Source organism: Paramormyrops kingsleyae, chromosome 17 (genome assembly GCF_048594095.1).
Source record: "Paramormyrops kingsleyae isolate MSU_618 chromosome 17, PKINGS_0.4, whole genome shotgun sequence".
NCBI classification, from domain to species: Eukaryota; Metazoa; Chordata; class Actinopteri; order Osteoglossiformes; family Mormyridae; genus Paramormyrops; species Paramormyrops kingsleyae.
The window spans coordinates 8,947,506-8,967,488 of NC_132813.1; the positions used below are offsets into that span (position 1 = coordinate 8,947,506).

The 19,983-nt window shown below is 40.9% G+C and overlaps 1 protein-coding gene across 2 annotated transcripts in view; it reads left to right on the forward strand.

Moving 5' to 3' along the window:
• Positions 1–16,552, forward strand: part of LOC111844871 (uncharacterized) — a 37,053-nt gene extending 20,501 nt beyond the window's left edge. The window contains exons 8-14 of one of the 2 annotated variants that reach the window (XM_072701366.1): positions 1,300–1,325; positions 2,521–2,549; positions 2,893–2,990; positions 10,442–10,641; positions 11,185–11,489; positions 13,214–13,261; positions 14,298–16,552. In XM_072701366.1, coding sequence (XP_072557467.1) covers positions 1,300–1,325; positions 2,521–2,549; positions 2,893–2,990; positions 10,442–10,641; positions 11,185–11,489; positions 13,214–13,261; positions 14,298–14,602 — 1,011 coding nt within the window. In that variant the 3' untranslated portion in view covers positions 14,603–16,552. Of the gene's footprint in view, positions 1–1,299; positions 1,326–2,520; positions 2,550–2,892; positions 2,991–10,441; positions 10,642–11,184; positions 11,490–13,213; positions 13,262–14,136 lie in introns of both variants that reach the window. The other variant, XM_072701367.1, reaches the window with a different exon arrangement.
• The last annotated feature ends 3,431 nt before the right edge of the window (positions 16,553–19,983 follow it).

A 19,983-nucleotide genomic window follows, 5' to 3' on the forward strand; every position in this document is an offset into this window, starting at 1 on the left:
TTATATACTCCAAATACACCTGTCTGCATACGCCCATGCACCCTGGGTAATTTTATATACTCCAAATACACCTGTCTGCATACGCCTATGCACCCTGGGCAATTTTATATACACCAAATACACCTGTCTGCATACACCCCTGCACCCTGGGTAATTTTATATACTCCAAATACACCTGTCTGCATACACCCCTGCACCCTGGGTAATTTTATATACTCCAAATACACCTGTCTGCATACACCCCTGCACCCTGGGTAATTTTATATACTCCAAATACACCTGTCTGCATACGCCTATGCACCCTGGGTAATTTTATATACACCAAATACACCTGTCTGCATACACCCCTGCACCCTGGGTAATTTTATATACACCAAATACACTTGTCTGCATACACCCCTGCACCCTGGGTAATTTTATATACTCCAAATACACCTGTCTGCATACGCCTATGCACCCTGGGTAATTTTATATACACCAAATACACCTGTCTGCATACACCCCTGCACCCTGGGTAATTTTATATACACCAAATACACCTGTCTGCATACACCCCTGCACCCTGGGTAATTTTATATACTCCAAATACACCTGTCTGCATACACCCCTGCACCCTGGGTAATTTTATATACTCCAAATACACCTGTCTGCATACGCCTATGCACCCTGGGTAATTTTATATACACCAAATACACCTGTCTGCATACACCCCTGCACCCTGGGTAATTTTATATACACCAAATACACCTGTCTGCATACACCCCTGCACCCTGGGTAATTCTATATACTCCAAATACACCTGTCTGCATACACCCCTGCACCCTGGGTAATTTTATATACTCCAAATACACCTGTCTGCATACACCCCTGCACCCTGGGTAATTTTATATACTCCAAATACACCTGTCTGCATACGCCTATGCACCCTGAGTAATTTTATATACACCAAATACATTACCCATGTCTGCATGTCTCTGGATTGTGGGTGGAAGCTAGAATAATCTGTGAAAACCCATGCAAACAGGAGAAGAACATACAGGGACAGTATTCAAACCCCCAACCCTGGAGGTGTGGGGCTATAAAGTTCAACTTTATTGTAATGTGTACAAGTACAGTGTACAGAGTACAATAAAATTCTTACCTGAATGTCCTCTTAGCAGGCTAGGCAATCACAAACAGTGCAAAATTACAATTAATACAATAAACACAGCTAAATACTGTACCAATCCATTTTGGAACATTGGGACTATGTAGGATACGTTCATACCTCATAACACTTATGTTCCTCTCTCTTTACAGAATAAAAAAACGAGTGACAACAAAAGGTGAGGCTGCGTTGTCATCAGGTGCCTTCCTGCATATCAAGCTGCATTGTAATATTTTATGGTATTGCAACCACATGACAGAACAAGAATAGACAGTAATAGACAGTAAAATGCCAGTAATCTTTGCTTAACCACTTCTCAAAAAGCACAGAATGTAAGGCAGGGGATTCCTGTCCATAACTGATCACACTCTCAATTTAGAGACTCCATTTCTGAGTCCATTCGGTATGCCTTTTGACTGTGAGAGGAAACTAGAGTACCCAGAAGAAACCCGAATTAATAAATGTTTCATTATACATGTTAGAGCTTTTCAAGACACCCAAAGCGCTTTACAGAACCAACGGGGAGCCACTTGAACCATGACCACTGTGTAGCCCCAGTTGGATGATGCAACAGCAGCCATTCTGCACCAGTAATGCCACCACACAGTAGCTAAGGTGGTGAAGGGGCAGGAGAGAATTCAACATGTAGATATAGGGGATGATTTGGAGGCCAGATCTGAAATGGCCTCAGTGGGCAGCTATAGGCAGGATATCAGGGTACCACCCATACTCTATCAAAAGAGGCCCAGGGATCTTCTATGACCTCAGAGAGTCAGGACCTCAGTTTTACATCTCAGACGGAGCAATTTTTACAGTGCGGTGTCTGCATCACTGCACTAGGGAATTGGGATCCATACTGACCACAGGATGGGCTAATCTGCTGGCCACACCAGCACCTCTTCCAGGAACACAGGGAGAACATTCAAACTCCACATATCTGGTGGCAGGAGACGCTGGAGGTGCACAGAGCCTTAGCAGCGCCCCCCAACTGGTTCTACAGAATATAACTACCTCGGTGTGCCATGTCGCAAGGGTTAAGCGTGAGTCACTAGGATTCATGATGGCTGTGTTGCACTTTTTTTAAAAGACTCTCAAAAGACTGCAGGACAATTTGAAGCTAAAACCAGGATCCAGATGGTAACACTGCTTTGGTGTTAATGGCTTCCCAAAGTGCCACTGACTGGTGTATTTCAATACGATAGCAGTTGGCAATAGTGGATAGAAGGAAAGAAAGAAAAGAGCAAATCGATGGGTGGGAAATCAGCGCTTTTTTACGTAATTAATAAAACCAACATAAACAGTTGCATCATTTTATTTTTCTTTTTTTCTGTTTTTCTTCCTGATCTGAACATCGTGGTGTTTGTTGAACCCAGGAACAATGCCACTGTTTCTTCTTGCCCAGGTTATTATTTATTGCAATTTTTATACACTTAAATAATTTTGTCTAATACCTCAGTTTTGCATTTATCTGTTACCTTATCGGCTGTTTTATGTCTTACTAACACCTCCTAATAAGAACCTGTCTTCGCTGTACAGCAGGTCCTTAACCTCTGTGTGACCCTGCTCACTTCTGATTAGCTTTCTTTCTGTGTCCTTTTGAAGAAAATTTTATTTGTGTGCATTCCATGCCATAATATTGTTTCCATTCTGCTACTCATTGATAGTTACTACATTTTTAAGTGTGCTACCATTTTTATATTAATAGTTTGAGCAATGACATCTACATCCTTCTGCTTTTGGTCCAGAACCCTCAAGGGAGAACATCTGTGGTTCTAAGACCTACAACCCCTATACCCACATATGCTGCGAGAGTGAGCTGTTGAAAAGGAACGTTGAAACCAGGGTAATGTACAAACCCACGGATTATCATGATCACTTCTGATAACAGGTGTCACCAAGCACGATGTTCTCATGATACTCTATGCTGATTGAGGGGGGAAAAAAACCAATTGATTGTAGAAGCTTGCATGCATTGATTTGTTTCCCAAAAATGCTGATAACTTGGCAAGGAGGTAGAATGTATCCAATAGGCAACTGAGATTCTACTGAAATTCCTGAACCTTGTAGATCTTTAATGACTAACTGGAGATCAGAAAAGTGAGGACACTAAAAATCAGTTGTAGTTATGCTTGTATTTTGGAGGGGTGGTGTTCTGGGTCAATAGTCAGCTTCCAACATTTTGTTTCCTAGTTCAGTGCTTTAAAGCAGACAGGTCAAATTACTTATCTTTTAATCTTTGTTGTTTTAAAAGATCTGTATTTCTGCTACACTGTCAGAAATAAAGGGTACCAATTTGTACCTGTGTTTGTCACTTGGGCTGTTCCCTCAAGGGTCTGCCAATTGTACCATGTAGCTGTACGTAAATGTATCTTTTAAGGTACAGAAATGGACTCTGAGGAACATCCCCAAGGTACAACCAATATCAATGTACTGCCAATGGTACAAATGTCCCTCATTTGCACATCCAGTCAAGTAAGATTGATTGTACCTCTATTGATGATACCACTGGGTTAAACACATTGGATCAATGGCATTAAAAAGTCTGCCTAGCAAATACTGAATCAAAATGTAGTTATACAGTAGCTAGCTACCCTGTAAATCTGTTTTACCGGTAAATGCAAGCTAGCTAACACCATTTCATTGACAATTTAACCTTTGGAACCCCATTGCTGCACAATACATTGCTTGAGTTAAAAACAGTAACTCACAAACCATTTGATGCACAGCAATCATACACATACCATCAGAATCACGAATCCAAAGGTGCCAAACTTGATGGCACTAATAGTGATGTCATTGTGTAATGAACTGCTTGTGAATAATTAAATTAGCATCTACATCAGGGCTATTCAATCCAGGCCTTATTTTCAGTTCTCCCAGGTAGTTAGTTTAATAATTACTGATTCTGATTGGCCAGAGGCTTCACACCTGACTGACAGGTAAAGGAAGGCTGGAAAACATGCATCTACATGTTGATATCCATGGCTGAGTTCCACAGCTTGCTGAAATAGTTCGACTCAGCTCATTTATAATCGACAAAACGCCTGTTATAACCTATAAATAGCAATACAACGCAGCATAAAACTTGAAATATCTCCATAATTCCCCATGGAAAGTTTCTAGAAATGTACTGGAAATTTTCCGTCCCTTTGCAGCCCTAGTGCTGACATAAACATTTAATCTCTGTAAATGTTGCATTGTTGATATGATTACAAACAGGAGGAATTGTTGGGAAACCTGATAGCAATGTGGAAGAGACTGTTCTTAAAGTGTTCTTTTTTTGAGCAAGCTGAGTGGGTTCCGTTAGGGAGCAGCTGAACCAGGCAGGGTGAGCTCCCCCATAATTGTTTTGTGGTCCCCCCATGGTCCCGGCCCCCCAGGACTGGAGTTTGACACCCCTGATCTAAACACTGAGGAAGAAAGGGAAAGAGGCATCTGCTGGCCAAACAGGGACATGACAGATATAACAGGCACAAATCCTGATATTGAAAGACGAGTCGTTCATTTGTCGAAAGGGCAACACCAAAGATCTTTGAGGTCTTTGTGACAATTCGCTGTAGTTTTTTCTTAGTGATAGAGTCTGTTCCACCATGCCAAACTGTAATAGAACATATCAGGATGTGCTCTGTGATGGAAGTGTGGAGTTATATAAGGTGACGACGACACCGGATGTTTTTTAGTTGCCTGAGAAAATTTTGCTGGTTTTCCTTCTTCATGAGGTGGTGAGTCGATCTGCAATTTTACGGCTGTAATTTGCTGACGTTGATGCAGTGTGGTGCTCTGTAAGTGCCTGAAGTCCACAATGATATCAAAGGCTTTGGATGCATTGAGCTGGAGGTCAATGTCAGTGCGCCAGGTGACTGCCTCGGGGTCAGGGTAGGTGGGCACGCAGTGTTGGGGTACTCCAGTGCTGATGACCAGGAATGTGGACAGTAAACTGTTAAGGCAGCAGCAAAGAGGAGCATGAACGCCCATTCTTATTAATCTAATGAAGCGTGTGAATGGGTTGACAGCATTGAAAGTTGCATGGGCTGGTGTGTATAGGTATTGGGTGTCTTCAGGTGTTGCACAATGTTGTGCAGTGCTAGACTGATGGCGTCTTCCACAGACCTGTCAGGGCAGTAAGCAGATTGAAATGAGTCCAGCAGTGAGGAAATACAGGATGTGAGATGAGATAGAACAATATTTTCAAACACCTTCATAACTGCCTGCATTCAAGCAACAAGTTATTATTGATTGAGGCATTTGGGTCTGGAGGATTTTGAGATAGGCGTTACAGTAGCTATTTTAAGGCATTGTGGAGAGAGTGCTTGAGCACTGTGATTAAGTACAGTAGGGGTTACATTGTCAGGAAGTGCAGTTCCCCTTTTGTTCAGCTTTTTAACAGAAGTTTGCACCGCTTCCTTTTCCTCTGTGTCTATAAAAATATGCAGAATATTAGGCAGGATATCAAACGCATGCTTTGAGAATGAAAGGTTGTACTTCCTGTGGTCGTACTTCCTGTAGAGTTTTCAATGACGGTCTATTATAGATTAAAAACACCATGAATGTGTACTTTCTGTAATTAGAGACAAAAACAAACCATAAATAAACCATAAATATGCGCTTCCCGTAGTGTTCAAGATGGGAGTACATTAACCGATAAAAACAAACCATAAATATGTGCTTCCCTGCAAATAGTGTTTAGGCAAGGAAAGGCAAATATATTCATGGAAAACATGGCAATTCAAAATGCTTTACAAAGGCACAGGGATACATTACAATAGAAAACACTAAAATCACATTTAAAAGACAATAAAAAACTGAAAGCCAAACAAATAAATAATTAACTAAAAAGAAGTTACATTATAATGGCAGTGTTTGAATAAACCTGCTGATTTAATTTATTGAAAAGCTGCAGCAAACAGTAATGTTTTAAGGCCTGATTTAAATGAGCTGACAGGTTCTGCAGACCTCAGGTCTTCGGGAAGCTTATTCCACAGACGGGGAGCATAGAAACTAAATGCTGCTTCACCTGTCTTTCTCAGATGACCTCCGGGGTCTGGATGCTTCATACGATTCAAATAAATCAGGAATGTATTTAGGCCAGAGACCATTTAATGCTTTGTACACAAGTAATATTTTACAATCAATCCTGTGATGCAAAGGAAGCCAGTTCAGTGATTTAAGGAGCAGTGTGATATGCTCTGCTTTCATGCAGTGATTTAAGGAGCAGTGTGATATACTCTGCTTTCATGTAGTGATTTAAGGAGCAGTGTGATATGCTCTGCTTTCATGCAGTGATTTAAGGAGCAGTGTGATATGCTCTGCTTTCATGTAGTGATTTAAGGAGCAGTGTGATATGCTCTGCTTTCATGCAGTGATTTAAGGAGCAGTGTGATATGCTCTGCTTTCATGCAGTGATTTAAGGAGCAGTGTGATATGCTCTGCTTTCTTGCAGTGATTTAAGGAGCAGTGAGATATGCTCTGCTTTCTTGCAGTGATTTAAGGAGCAGTGAGATATGCTCTGCTTTCTTGCAGTGATTTAAGGAGCAGTGAGATATGCTCTGCTTTCTTGGTGTGGGTGAGGACTCTGGTAGCAGCATTCTGGATGAACTGTAGCTGCCAAGACGTGCAAAGACACTGTTACAATAGTCTAGCTTGCTACAAATAAATGGATGAACAAGCTCTTCTGTATCTTGTTTAAACAGAAATCCTTTAATTCTTGCTATGTTTTGAGGTGGTAGTAGGCTGATTTTGTTATTGTCTTTATGTGCCTGTTGAGATTTTATGCGCCTGATGAGAGGCTACCCATCCATCAGCAGTTTGACAAAACATACATGCAGTGTGCATCATGAGTTACTACGTGCTAATTTCCACTACCGTGTCTATGAGAATCACCGCAATATGTTAGCATTGAATGCTAGCAAAATTCACATTCATTTGAGTAAATTTGCATTATGAATCCATTCTCTTCAACCGTTCTCTAGTTCTTTAAGTTAGAGGTAGAGATTCTTGTTTGTCTATTTTTATTCAAGTACTTTAAAACAAGAGCTTGTATGATTCCATTTTTTATTCAAATTGATTTTGCCGATTACTGTTCGAATTCCGCTCTGTCATTTTGCAAAGTAGACTTCTCAGCTGGCTTGTGTGAGTAGCTAAGTTTGTTAAAACTCTGTTAAAGAGCTGGAGATTCCATAATGACATATAATGCAGCTGCCACATAACCTTTCCGAATTGCTGAGAGTCAGCAGTTACCTGACAGCGATTTTACATTGTCCTGCCCAGCAGCCCTCCAGCTGATAAAACACAGTAGGATGTTAGCTCATGCTAGTTTCCTGTATAAATATGTAAAAGGAAGGGGAGAAAAGTGGAAGCAAATGGATTATTTTAACGGGTAAGAGTCTATGTTCTTGGCTGAATTAGTTTGTACTTAAAATGCATTTTTTAATTCATGGGGAACAATGACGTCCTCCCCCCACCCAAAAAAAAATTAAAAATGAAAACAACATGTTTTGATTTGCAATCACGCTCCCTTTCACATAAACACTTTGACCCGATTTTGAGTAGGGAATCCCCATTGCATCATCTCTGTCAAGTGATGTAATTGTTATGTCGTCTCTGACTCTTTTTTTCATTCCATCCTATTACTGAAAGAGCATTACTTTGTTAGTCAGTAGGTCTGCCACAAGGAATGGGAATGGGCTCTGTTTCTTCTGTGTGTTTACCCTGTATTCTTTTTCCCTGTGCGTTGATTGCTTTATATTTAAGCCAAGGTAAGTATAAAGGTCAGTATCTGTGTGAGCCATTGTATTTACGCATTGTGACCCATGGGGGTGCATGAGAGGCAGGGATACCCTGGCAGATTCAGGGGACCCAGCACCTTACAGTGGACCATGAATACATTAAATTCCATAATGTAAGGGGGTCACATTATGACATTTTGTCAGGGATCTCAGAATTTCCAGTTAGGCCCCTGCTAGCCCATCTTATAATCTTCTTCACGCCAGGATATTCAGGCAGTTGAGTTGGACACCTGAGGTCCTTAGGTGACTTCTTCAGCCTGCGTGAGAAGACAGTGGTAGCAACTGTGAGCAGACTTCTCAAATGTGGGTGGCAAGGTAGCTGTTTTCCTGTTACTGGACTAAGAACATAAGAAATTTACAAACGAGAGGAGGCCATTCAGCCCATCTATCTTGTTTGGGGAGAACTTAACTAATAGCTCATAGTTGTTCAAATCTTACCTGGCTCTGATTTAAAGGAACCCAGGGTTTTAGCTTCCGCTACACTAGCAGGAAGACTATTCCACACTCTAACTACACGCTGTGTAAAGAAGTGCTTCCTCAAATTCGTTTTAAAATGATCTCCCACTAATTTCCACTTATGGCCACAATTTCTAGTATTTAAACTAATATTGAAATAGCCATTTGGCTGAACAGCATCCAGACCTATTAGAATCTTATAGACCTGAATCATATCCCCCCTTAGTCTCCTTTGCTCGAGGCTGAACAGATTCAGCTCAGCTAACCTCTCCTCATAAGACATTCCTCTAAGACCTGGAATCATTCTCATAGCCCTATGTTGCACCTTTTCCAAGGCAACAATGTCCTTCTTAAGATATGCCGACCAAACCTGCACACAATATTCTAGTTGGGGTCTTACCAAGGAATTATATAATTGTAGCATCACCTCCCTTGACTTAAACTCCACACACCTAGAGATGTAACCCAACATTCTACTGGCCTTTTTTATTGCTTCCCCACACTGGCGAGAGTGGGACATGGAAGCATCAACATACACACCGAGATCTTTCTCATAATCAGCTACCTTTATTTCAGTAGAACCCATAAAAATATCTGTACTTTATATTTCTGCTCCCTGCATGTATTACATTACATTTATCTATGTTAAATTTCATCTGCCAGGTATCAGCCCAGTCGCTAATTAAATCCAGATCCCGTTGTAGCCCCTCTGTTGCTAGATCAGTATCTGCACCACCACCCACCTTGGAGTCGTCTGCAAATTTAACCAGTTTACCGTATGTATTGGTGTCAATATCATTAATGTAAATTAGGAACAATAGTGGTCCTAAAATTGAACCCTGCGGTACCCCACTATGAACGCAGGCCCACTGTGACATTGTGCCTCTCATAACTACTCGCTGCTTCCTGTATGTTAACCAGTTTTCGATCCAAGCTGCTACAGTTCCTAAAATCCCTGCAGCTTTGAGCTTAAGCAAGAGCCGTTGGTGGGGGACAACATCAAAGGCCTTCTGGAAATCTAAGTAGATCACATCGTAGGCCTTTTTGCGATCAATTTCACTTGTAGCTTCCTCAAAGAACTCAAGTAGATTCGTTAAACAGGCTCTACCTCTCCTAAATCCATGTTGGCTATCCCTCAGAATGTTATTTGCATCCAGGTAATCTACCATTTTCACTTGGATAATAGTTTCCATTATTTTTCTAGTAATGCTAGTTAAACTGATTGGCCTATAGTTTGCTGGATTACTTCAATCCCCTTTTTTGAATATGGGTGTTATATTAGCATGCTTCCAATCAGAAGATACCACACCCGCAGATAACGATTTCTGGAATATTAAAGTTAATGGTTGGCTAATAATGTCCCTCATCTCTTTTAAAACTATAGGTAAGATGCCATCAGTGCCCTGCGATTTATTTATTTTGAGCTTAGCTAGGCTTAGTACCACATCAGCCTCAGTTATACATATATTGGTAATAGATGACACTGTATTCGTACTAAATGGTGGTAAGTTACTCATGTTCTCTACTGTGAACACCCATGTAAAATAATCATTTAGCTCATTTACTACATCAATTTTATTTTCAATTATAAGGCCCTTAGTATCATGAAAATTAGTGATATCAGCTTTTAGAGCTCTTTTGGAGTTAAAATATTGGAAGAAACTTTTCTTGTCATCCTTAGCCACCAATGGTTCTAAAACCTCTAATTTTCTAATCCTATCCTGGTTATTAGAGAAAACTAGATCCTGACTATATTCCTGCCAGATAAAATGAGGCATTGTGTGAATTGTACATCAGGTGTGCTATAGGTATATATCTTGACCCTGCCCTGCTGGACTGGCAGGGAGTCACTGCTTCATCTTAACACTGCGCATGTACAGTCCCTCCTTTTCACAAATGCGTAACACAGTGCTACAGAGTATCGCTGCTGCTGTTCTCTGAATCCCTTTCTCACAGGGCAGGGCTTCCCAGTCGGCACATACCGCATGCTCCTTCTTCATAGGCAAAGTGATTCTGCCACTTATTTCACATCATAGCTGTATGTTTGCTGCAGTTTCTGTTGGCTGGCATGCTGTGCTGCAACGGGAAGCTGCACCGCAACGTGACCGAGGGCAGCCGGTGCCACGGGGTCAGTGTCTATGACAGCAGCAAGGTGACGGTCTGTGAATCCACCACGCACCCCCAACCTCATGGACAATGTTGTGGACGGGAGCTGTTTGACCCCAGAACGGAGATGTGCTGCAAAGGACACAGGTGCTGCCTTTTCCTCATTATTCTTTTATGTATATTTTTTGGGAATCTTCATGTGCTTATGCAGTCTCAGAAAAAAAGGGTAGCAATTTGTACCTTTGCTTGTCACTGGGGCTGTACCCTTAAGGTACAGAAATGGACTCCTCAGTGGTACAAAGATGTTGGTACCCTTTTTTCTGACAGTGTGTGAGAAGCGGTGTGTGAATCAGTGTGTAAGGACCCAACTGAAAGGTCACTGGCTCGAGTTCCTGAACCCGGGACAAATTTTGTAAGAATTCCCTCCCTATTTTGTTCAAATTTCCACCAAAAATACTGCCTATTTCACGTGCTGGAATGGTAAAGTTGTGTGAAAATAAGGACAAAATTCAGATTCCTAGTAAACAGGAGTGGTGAGTGTGAGAGATTTCAGATGGGAAAACCACATGGATTTCATTTGAGGGGAATTCCTGGTCCTTCTACTTCAACGTGAGAGGAAATCTTCTCATTTTCCAAATATGAAATATTATTTTTGCATTTTTACCAGACTCCATTATGTTTTTTTTGTAGAAGGTCAAGGTCAGGAGAATTGGAATGCTGCGGAGCTCACGTCTACAATGCCTCAGATCCCAACCAGAAGTGCTGCTCTGGGCAGATCTACAAGACGGAGAACAGTACGGTGCAGTGCTGTGGGATGCTGCTGGTGGAGGACCCGACCACACAGCAGTGCTGCTCCTCTCCCCAGCTGCAGCTGGTTTACACCAAGCAGCCCGGTTTCTCCTGTTGCGGCCACCAGTTCTACAACACTTCCCTCTACTCCTGCTGTGAGGAGAACCTGCAGAGGAGACAGCACCACAGCCTCAGCTCTGCTGCAGGTTAGCGGCTCTGCTCTGGGATTTCTGGAGTTTTAGCAGCAGGTCTGGCATGTCACGGATCCATCTGAGACTAGGGTCTGGAATGTCTGCACCGCGAGGTCTTGTCCGCTGCCCCAAATAAACTGTCTGGTTTGTATTCCCTGAAATTTCCTGTGTATTCAGTTTCCACTCTACTATTTTCCATTCTTCCTTTGACAATATTTTCTCTTGGCAGATGAACCCAACAGCCATCGGGGCGTCTAGTCGTCTCGGTATTTTCTTTTAGTGCCTCTGCATGCATGACATGTGAGGTCCAAACGCAGTACTTTAAAGGTTGCCAAGTTTTAGAGACGCCCTTCTGCGAGCCACTGCTGTACTGAAGCATTGCACTTTTGACCTTCCCTTTAGCTTAAATAAGTCTGGCCATTCTTCTTCAAACTTTCCTGTTAACAAGGGGATTTCTGTAACAGAGCCGCCTCTGACTTGATGTTCTTGTTGTTTGTCACACCTTGTAAACTCTAGACATGGAGACTAGGAGCGGCACGTGCGGCGCCGACAATCACGCCGCCTTCAATATCATTCAGTCCATGCCTCTTAGCTGCATAGTTACTGAATCTCATGAATTCATCTGCAAAACTGTAGATATTCAGTCATAGTGAGATGATTTCCTGTTAGGAGGAGGATCTTGTTTTGCATTTTTGAGCATGAACTTAGTGCATGTCTGACTGTCGGTGCATAAAATAACAGTTATGAAGACCAACAATGAGCAGTAAGTAACAAATAATATAGTATTTATAAAAAATTAATGCATAATCTTTTTATCATAACAATTAGAAAGGCCAGACATTCCTTACAGAAAGACAGGGGTTCCGTTAGAGATTTTTGCCTCCATTAAAGCATATAATATTGAGCCCTCAACCCAGACCAATCCAATTATGTTCTATATTTTTTGGGGCCCCTGTCACTCAGCGGTGCTTAGAATCCTCTTAATCACCCTCCCTATCCGCAACGTGTTATGAGAGCAGCCACCTGTGACCAAAAGTATGACGGTAGCAGAATCATGCTTTGGAGATGCATGTCAGTAACTGTGGGAGCAAATGGTGTGTGGAACAAAGCATAGATTACAAGTGCAGCTATTCAGGTCTGCTAAAAAAAAATAAAAGGAAAGGAAAGAAAAACGAACCTATTGATACAACAATGACCTATTGATATAACAAAGGGGCCTTTCAGCCTGTGCTGACTGCTTATGATAAGCATTTGGAAGGTGGACAGATTAGAAAGAAAAATTCAGAAAATAAGCTTTCAACTCCTACCAGATATTTGGCAACCCACAGTCAGAGTACTACTGTAACAGTCCCTGCTAGTGAGTGAAATGTAAGAGATGGACTGCTGTACTTTTGTTTAATTCCAAAATTGTTTCCCCACCCTGTGAGCTGGGAAATGTCACGGCTGAACTTCATTTATGTATCTATTTTACCTCGCCACAACATGCAGCTGTCCCGCATACTACGCAAGAGATAACTGATGACAAAATGATTGACTGCTCACATCATTTAATAGTATTTTCTCACGGAGGATGCTAAGAATAATTTATAGCATGAAATGAATCATTATATTTTGGAAGGTTGTCTGACTCTTACACATTGCCTACAATAATTGTTACCATGAGAAACCTGACGTATGCTTACGTGTGAGAGCTGAGTAGGTAGCTACTGTAGATTGATTATCTCTTTACATTCCTTCAGGGGATATTGGGCGATGCAGTGTTCACCCTGATGTTGGCAGCGTTTCAGGTAACTATCATTAGTACTATTTAAAATGGTTTCTTAACCGCTTTTATTAAATGTAGCTACGTGTAGTTGTTTATCGTAAAATAAAGCCAAAGAAGTTACTTAAAAGACCTCAACTATTATATGTTTCAGTCAAACAAATAGTTTGTTTGGTATAATTAACAAATAAATTGCAGGTGATTTTTTGATGAGTCACTCAGTTTACTGATTTGGAACAACATCCTTTTTATGCATTTATAAGGAAGGCTATAGATATAGTAACAGTTAATTCTTAACAACAACTGTTGCACGTACCCAAAGTATATTACTTTATTATTTTTTATTAATTTTCTGTTTTGTGCTAGCTTTTGGCTTTCGCTTAAAACCTGTATACCATATGCAAATAAAACCAGAATTAACCTGATGCAATATTATATGTCATGATGTAAGTTGTCACGCCCCGCTCCATCTGCTCCTAATGTGTGCCACGCCCACCTCATTACCTCCTGTTTCTCCCTGATTGTTCTCACCTGTGGCTCGTTACCCGTAGCTTGTCTGTTGTATTTAGTCCTTGTCTGAGTCAGTCTTCCCTAGACTTGTCATTAATGTTTGTTGTCATGATTCCCCGGTCCTGCTTCCCGTAATAAATCCCCGTTTTGTCCTACTTCCTGACTCCGTTTCCCTGCTTCCCGGATCGCCTTCTGACTGACCATGACATAAGTGCAACAAAAGTGAAGTTAGATTCTACATTTGGTGCAGGGCAGTGGTTGTCAAACATTTTGGAGTTTAGCTCACAGAATGCTAATGATAAAATTTGTCGATAAAACTACCAACAGTTTGGTAACAGTGGTGTGAACCACTGAAATTTGAAATCCTGCGGATGTTTTCCTTCCTTTCAGACGGTGAATAATGTGCACCAAGAACACCAGGTGACCTCAGCTTTTCAAAGGCTGGGGGTTGAATGAAAATTAGCACAGTTTAGTAGCTTAGCGCTACAGCACAGCAGACTACAAGTAACTGAAATGAAACAGTAGCATTAAATTTGTCTCTCTCTCTTCAGCATCCCTTAGATTATGCAATTCATCCATCTACATTGGCACACTGAAAATCACATGGCAGGACGGCTCACAGCGCCATATTGAGATGACGAGCATTTCCTCAATTAAACGGAATCTCAAACATAGATATAACATAAAACCTGCAAACAAACCTTTGACGGCTGTGGTGGACCACTGCAGCTGCCCTCCACTGGACCAAGGCAGAGAGTACCTGTGGTGCGGTACTGGAAAAAATATAACCTTGTTTGTTGACAGTCAGATCCACCAGAATTCCTTACTCGGTGCTGTTATTTCTGCTTTCGAGTAATTCTGGTATAAGAAAAAGGGCATTTTCATTCCGACCTTAATAACCTAGGACATTCATCTACCATATATCCAATCCTGGGTTTCTGCATGGCCTGTTTCATTGTTATTTAGTCTTTTATACTTCTCATGAGGTTAAAACCATATGATTAATCACTGAATCTGTGACTGCAAAAATAATAACTGGATATGGATATTTTTGTAAACAACCATCAACTGTCTTTTTCCGTACTGGAACTATCCAAATGTGGTGCTTTTCATTTAAATTTAAATTGGTTTGTTTAATAATGTCATCCCAAGTGACCTCTTACTGTTAAAGAAGGTAATATATTTTGATATAAAATAATCAGTTTAATAACTAGGTAATTTGTGCCATTTATAAATTATTGATGTATGTTGCATCTCTTTGCACTTTGAAAGGATAGAATGAGCTGCTCCATCAGTCCCAGATGCCTCAGGCCTGGCCTTCCCAATCATGAGCACTGTTGGGCAAGTTACTCAGGAAGAGCAATAAGTTACTTTTTACTTATTACCCGTTTTAAGAATAATAATATTACTTTACTTATTACTTAGTATAAAAAAAAAGTAATTAGTTACATTACTCATTATATTACTATACTTCTTTGGATGCCCAACCCTCTATGACAGGGTAATACAACTAGATTTTTTTTTTTGAACAATTTTTTTATTGGAACAATTACCATTGTACAGAAGGACTCAAAAATCAAACTGCATAACCACAAACACTAGAGCCTGTATGAAAAACTATAAACATATAGCGGTGCTGTATCAGATGCTCTAATAAATTTGACATTGTATTTTTTCGTAGTTGAAAGAGTTTTGCTGCCGGGACAAAGTCTACAACGAACGGCAACAGTCCTTTGCATCTTTGAATGACAGGGTCTCAAAAAAAAATTACAATACTTACACTTTTTGAAGCTATTCCACTCTCCTTCATCCTCCATTATTACTAAGCTTTTTAGGTAGCACTGACCAGATCTGCCACCCATGCATTTCATACTACGTACAACAAACTGTAACTGTAATATTATTACTGTTTTAGAAATTGTAATCCCTTACACTGCCCAAAACATTACTGCCCAACACTGATCATGAGCCTGGAAAAGCATATGCCAGCCAATCAGGGAGTTATTTAAAAAAATAGGAAGGAAGCAGACCAAATCATTTTGGGAGCCAGGCCTGCTTTGTGACCAAATTTATACTATGTTAATCCTCATTGTTAGTCGGTGCTGTTCTTGAGCCATGACAAACCTCAGGGGCTTCAGAGCAAATGTGGGAACAAGTTGACGTGCACTTTAGTGCTCGGTGAATAGCCAGTCCTGTGCTTTATCCAAGAAGCACTCCAAATGCTTGAAATTTATCAGGTAGAGAAACAACCTATTAATTTAACCATCTTTGCCTAACTTTATGGATGACAATACCAGGAGTAACCCTGTTCTGCCTTCGAGCAAGGGGCTCAGTCCGAAAAATATCCAGCTATTTTAATGGGTAAAACAGCCACTTTGAATAAAACCATAAGCTTAGTAGTTAGACAAGATACAACATGTTAGCAATAATAAACTACACCTAAAGCTAAAAAATATATATTCACATAACACAGTATGTATAAGCTTGCCAGAAATGTGATTGTTTTACATTACGGGGTATGGGTGGGAGTACTATAGCACACACTCCTAAATATTATTTTAAAATTGCAAAAGCAAGTAGTTACATGTTTCAAAGAACATTTATTGTTTACAGATGTTTCATGCTATATTGGATAAGCTTCTTTTACTAACAGTTTTAAAGCTTTTGGTCTTTACATGGATGTTTCTCTCCTTACCAATGTTTTCTGGAGTTTTGTGAAATTTAAGTACAGTCAGTCACAACTATGACAAATATACGTGCAATTATTGTAACTATTGTTTGAATGCAATAAAATTTATAAATGGCATTTCTGTTTTGAATGTGTCTGCTTGTTCATCTAGTAAGTGTTGTCAGCTGGTTTGCTTGGTGTTCTCACACATTTTACACATTAAACAGCGGAAAGAAAACACACAGAGGTTGGTACATCACTTGCTTGGAAAGACAGTGACGGGAGGTGATATTTGCATTGCCTTTTCACAGCATGAAGACTTTTTTATTGGGGTAGAGACGGTCAGTGTATTTACTGTTTGGGAGTTACATTTAATGTTTTGTGCATCCGTTTAGAATCATGAGCAAAATTCCAGAAACATAAAAGAAGCGCAAGATCAAAGGCTTTAAATGCATAGCGCACACACAGAATTTATCTTTCTTCGCATATGCATTCTACAACTGAATTCCAGCTGAGTATTCATACAGATCAAAAGCTTTATGGAATAATGGTCTGCAGTGTGTGTTCAAATTATGTCTGTCTTTTATTTACTGAATGAGACGTTTGTTTTAAGGAACCTCCCAAAACTCTTAAGCGGTGCCTTTGTCTAATTCCGGTCGTCATCTCCCTAGAGATTCCCAGATGGCTGATTTCGTAACATGGGCTGGAAGGAAAATGATGCAACGTGCTGCAAGACTTCAGTCAGTTTCCAGCAGTTATCATCTGCCCACGATGGTTTCATAGGCAATTTTCTGAACACCTGTGTAACCTGTTTGTAAATAAACGTGCCTAGTTGTGGCCATATCGACCACACTGTGAACGTTCTTTTCAGTTTTCATCAACACAGTTCTCTTTCATTTTATTTTGCTGTTGACCTTCCCTTTCCTCCCCTTAAAAATATGTGCTGTTTTTTTCTTCCTTAATTTCATCTTGCACTGGTAAGAAGCTCTGGGTGAAAATGTTTATGAGACTGAAAATACACAGTACGCCTTGTGCAGCTGCAATACCAGAACACTCGGGAAAGGTCCAAAAGGCCTTTATTGGGGATAAACAAGACAGAGTCCAAATAACAAGGGGAGTCAAAAACAAACATCAGTCCGAGCCAAGTGTCCAGCTCCAGAGGGGAAACTGAAAGTGTAGTGGAGCTGGGTGCAGATGAGTCGAGGTGCCAGGAGTTTCCGATGACACACGGGGAGCAGCCACGAGGGAGGACCAGGGCTGGGATGGACGGGGGCAGGAGGGTTCAGGAGGGAGCAGGAAAAGTCGGGCGGATCGGAGCTGAAACAAATACACAGGAAGAAGTTGCTCGGAGATTGGATTAAGTTGCATTGGGCAGTGGTGGCTTAATGGTTAGGGTAGCGCACTTGTAATTGAAAGATTGTAGGTTTCATTTCTAGACATTTGAAGGAGCTTGTGTCAGTCTGCTGTGGCATAGTCAGCCTTTGAACGCAACCTTACAATGGTGCAACCACTGAATTCAGAATTTGGCCCCCAACCCTAACAACAGAAGTACAGAGGACAGTAAAAATCCTTGTATGTTGCTCTTGCCTCTCCACAAATGTCAAGGATACATCAGTCGCATCCTTGCCATAAAAGACCAATTCCATAATTCATTGCACCCCAAGTTCTTTCTTAGAAGGAATGTTTGCAAGATGGATCTCGTCAAGACCACAGGTATTCTTGGTATTAAGAAACACCCTTATTATCCGAGGAGACGCTAAATTTTAAAAGAATTCCCCTAGCCTTTGGACACCAGACTGTTATTGTTTCCCACCTATTTCTGTTTTTATTAATTTTGTCAATTAAAAATGCCATTCATCCCCATTCCATCCTTACGACTTTTTCTTTAATTCTTAATTTGAGCTGTTGATATTGAAGAAATTGATCTCTCCCCACCCCATATGCATAAGAGCATCGAATGACATAAATTGATTATTATGGAATAAGTGGTGGACATACTTACTTCATCTGCTGAAACTTGATAGCAGCTTCAATTAAAATATAGGTAATGAAGCATGTGAACTGGATTAAGTATTAGCAGCATTGGATTAACTAATGCTCACCATCCGTTGTCACATAACATCTTAAAATGTTACTAAAATCTGGATTTTCTGGTACAAAATTTATGGTACGGAAGGGAGTCTGATTTAAATGGTCACAAACATAAATGAAGGAGCAAATTGCGGCTTCCATTCTGAAGTAAGGGCATGATAAATTGTAACGACAGGGGGCCCACGGGTCAGGACACGGTTCTGTTTGTGCGACAGTGACATAACACGAATTTTGGGTTAAGTCAAAACACACCCTTTTTCAGATCTCTTTACAATGTCTAATTTCACTTCTCTCGTGATGGCTTTCCTCACTCATACGCCGTGTTACTGCGTATTCTTCCGCCGCGTGCACCCAAACTAGTTCACCCATGTACAGTAGTCTGTAAGTATGACGCTAACGGCGTAAGTGAGTGTCGTAAACTCGAAACGTCGTAAGTCGAAACGTCGTAACCCGAGGACCCCCTGTATATGAACTCACACAGATGATTTGTTTAATATGCTTTATAATAAAGATTATTTTAACAAGTACCCTCATTTCAACCCACTTCATTCTTGTTGCATGAGGTTATTGGTGTTTGGTTTCTAATCTTTATTTAAAGAGCTCCTGGTTTGTTTTCTGTAATTCAGCATAAACATGTCCCAGATTTCTCTGACAGGATATCTGCTTTCTCGTCTTTGAGCTCTCTGCTACTCTTCCTGTAAATAAATGCTTTATTATCCAGTCATTCTTGTATGTCTTTTTTTCTAGGTGTGATTTAGAGGAAAGTGGGTGGATTGACGTGTAGCGCACTAGCACTTTAAGCTACCAGTGAACCTGAACTTTGGTTTAACAGTTACCTACACTTCCAGAATTGCAATAAAAAAATCTGCCTGGGCCGATTGCTCCTGTAATGATGGCTGACAAAACACATTATTAAACAAAGAGTTTCCTGTCTTATGGTTTCTATGTTTTTTTTTTCATTGTGGTGTACTAGTGTAATGTGGGTTGCCAGCCTGTAGGGGCAGGTTATTATTGTTTTATGGGAATGTTAAAGGAACCCCAGCACAGTGCTTTTGGGTGCTAATGGTTGTTCTTCACTTCGCACAGCTGCAGTATAGATGAGGGTGTAGTACCACAGAGGACTGTGAGGGGGCAAGGAAACCACACTTTCGTTTTGTGGGGGGGCATGCCCCATCTATGTGCCATCCCTATAAAAAATGGGGTCACATTTCTCGTGCCTGTGGAATTTCATCGTGGTGGCAGCTAAAGACGAGGAGGGTTGTTTGCAGGGGAGAACAACACTTATTGTGTCCTTAAAAGGACCAACGCAGGCACCAAACACACAATGGGACCACCACTGTGACAACACTGCCCACCATGCTGGCTGTCCCGACCACTCCAACACCACATGGTGGACACACACACACAGGTGCTATTCACAACTATTAAACTTAAGACACATGACACAGTCCCCCCACAGTCCAAAGACATGCTGAGGC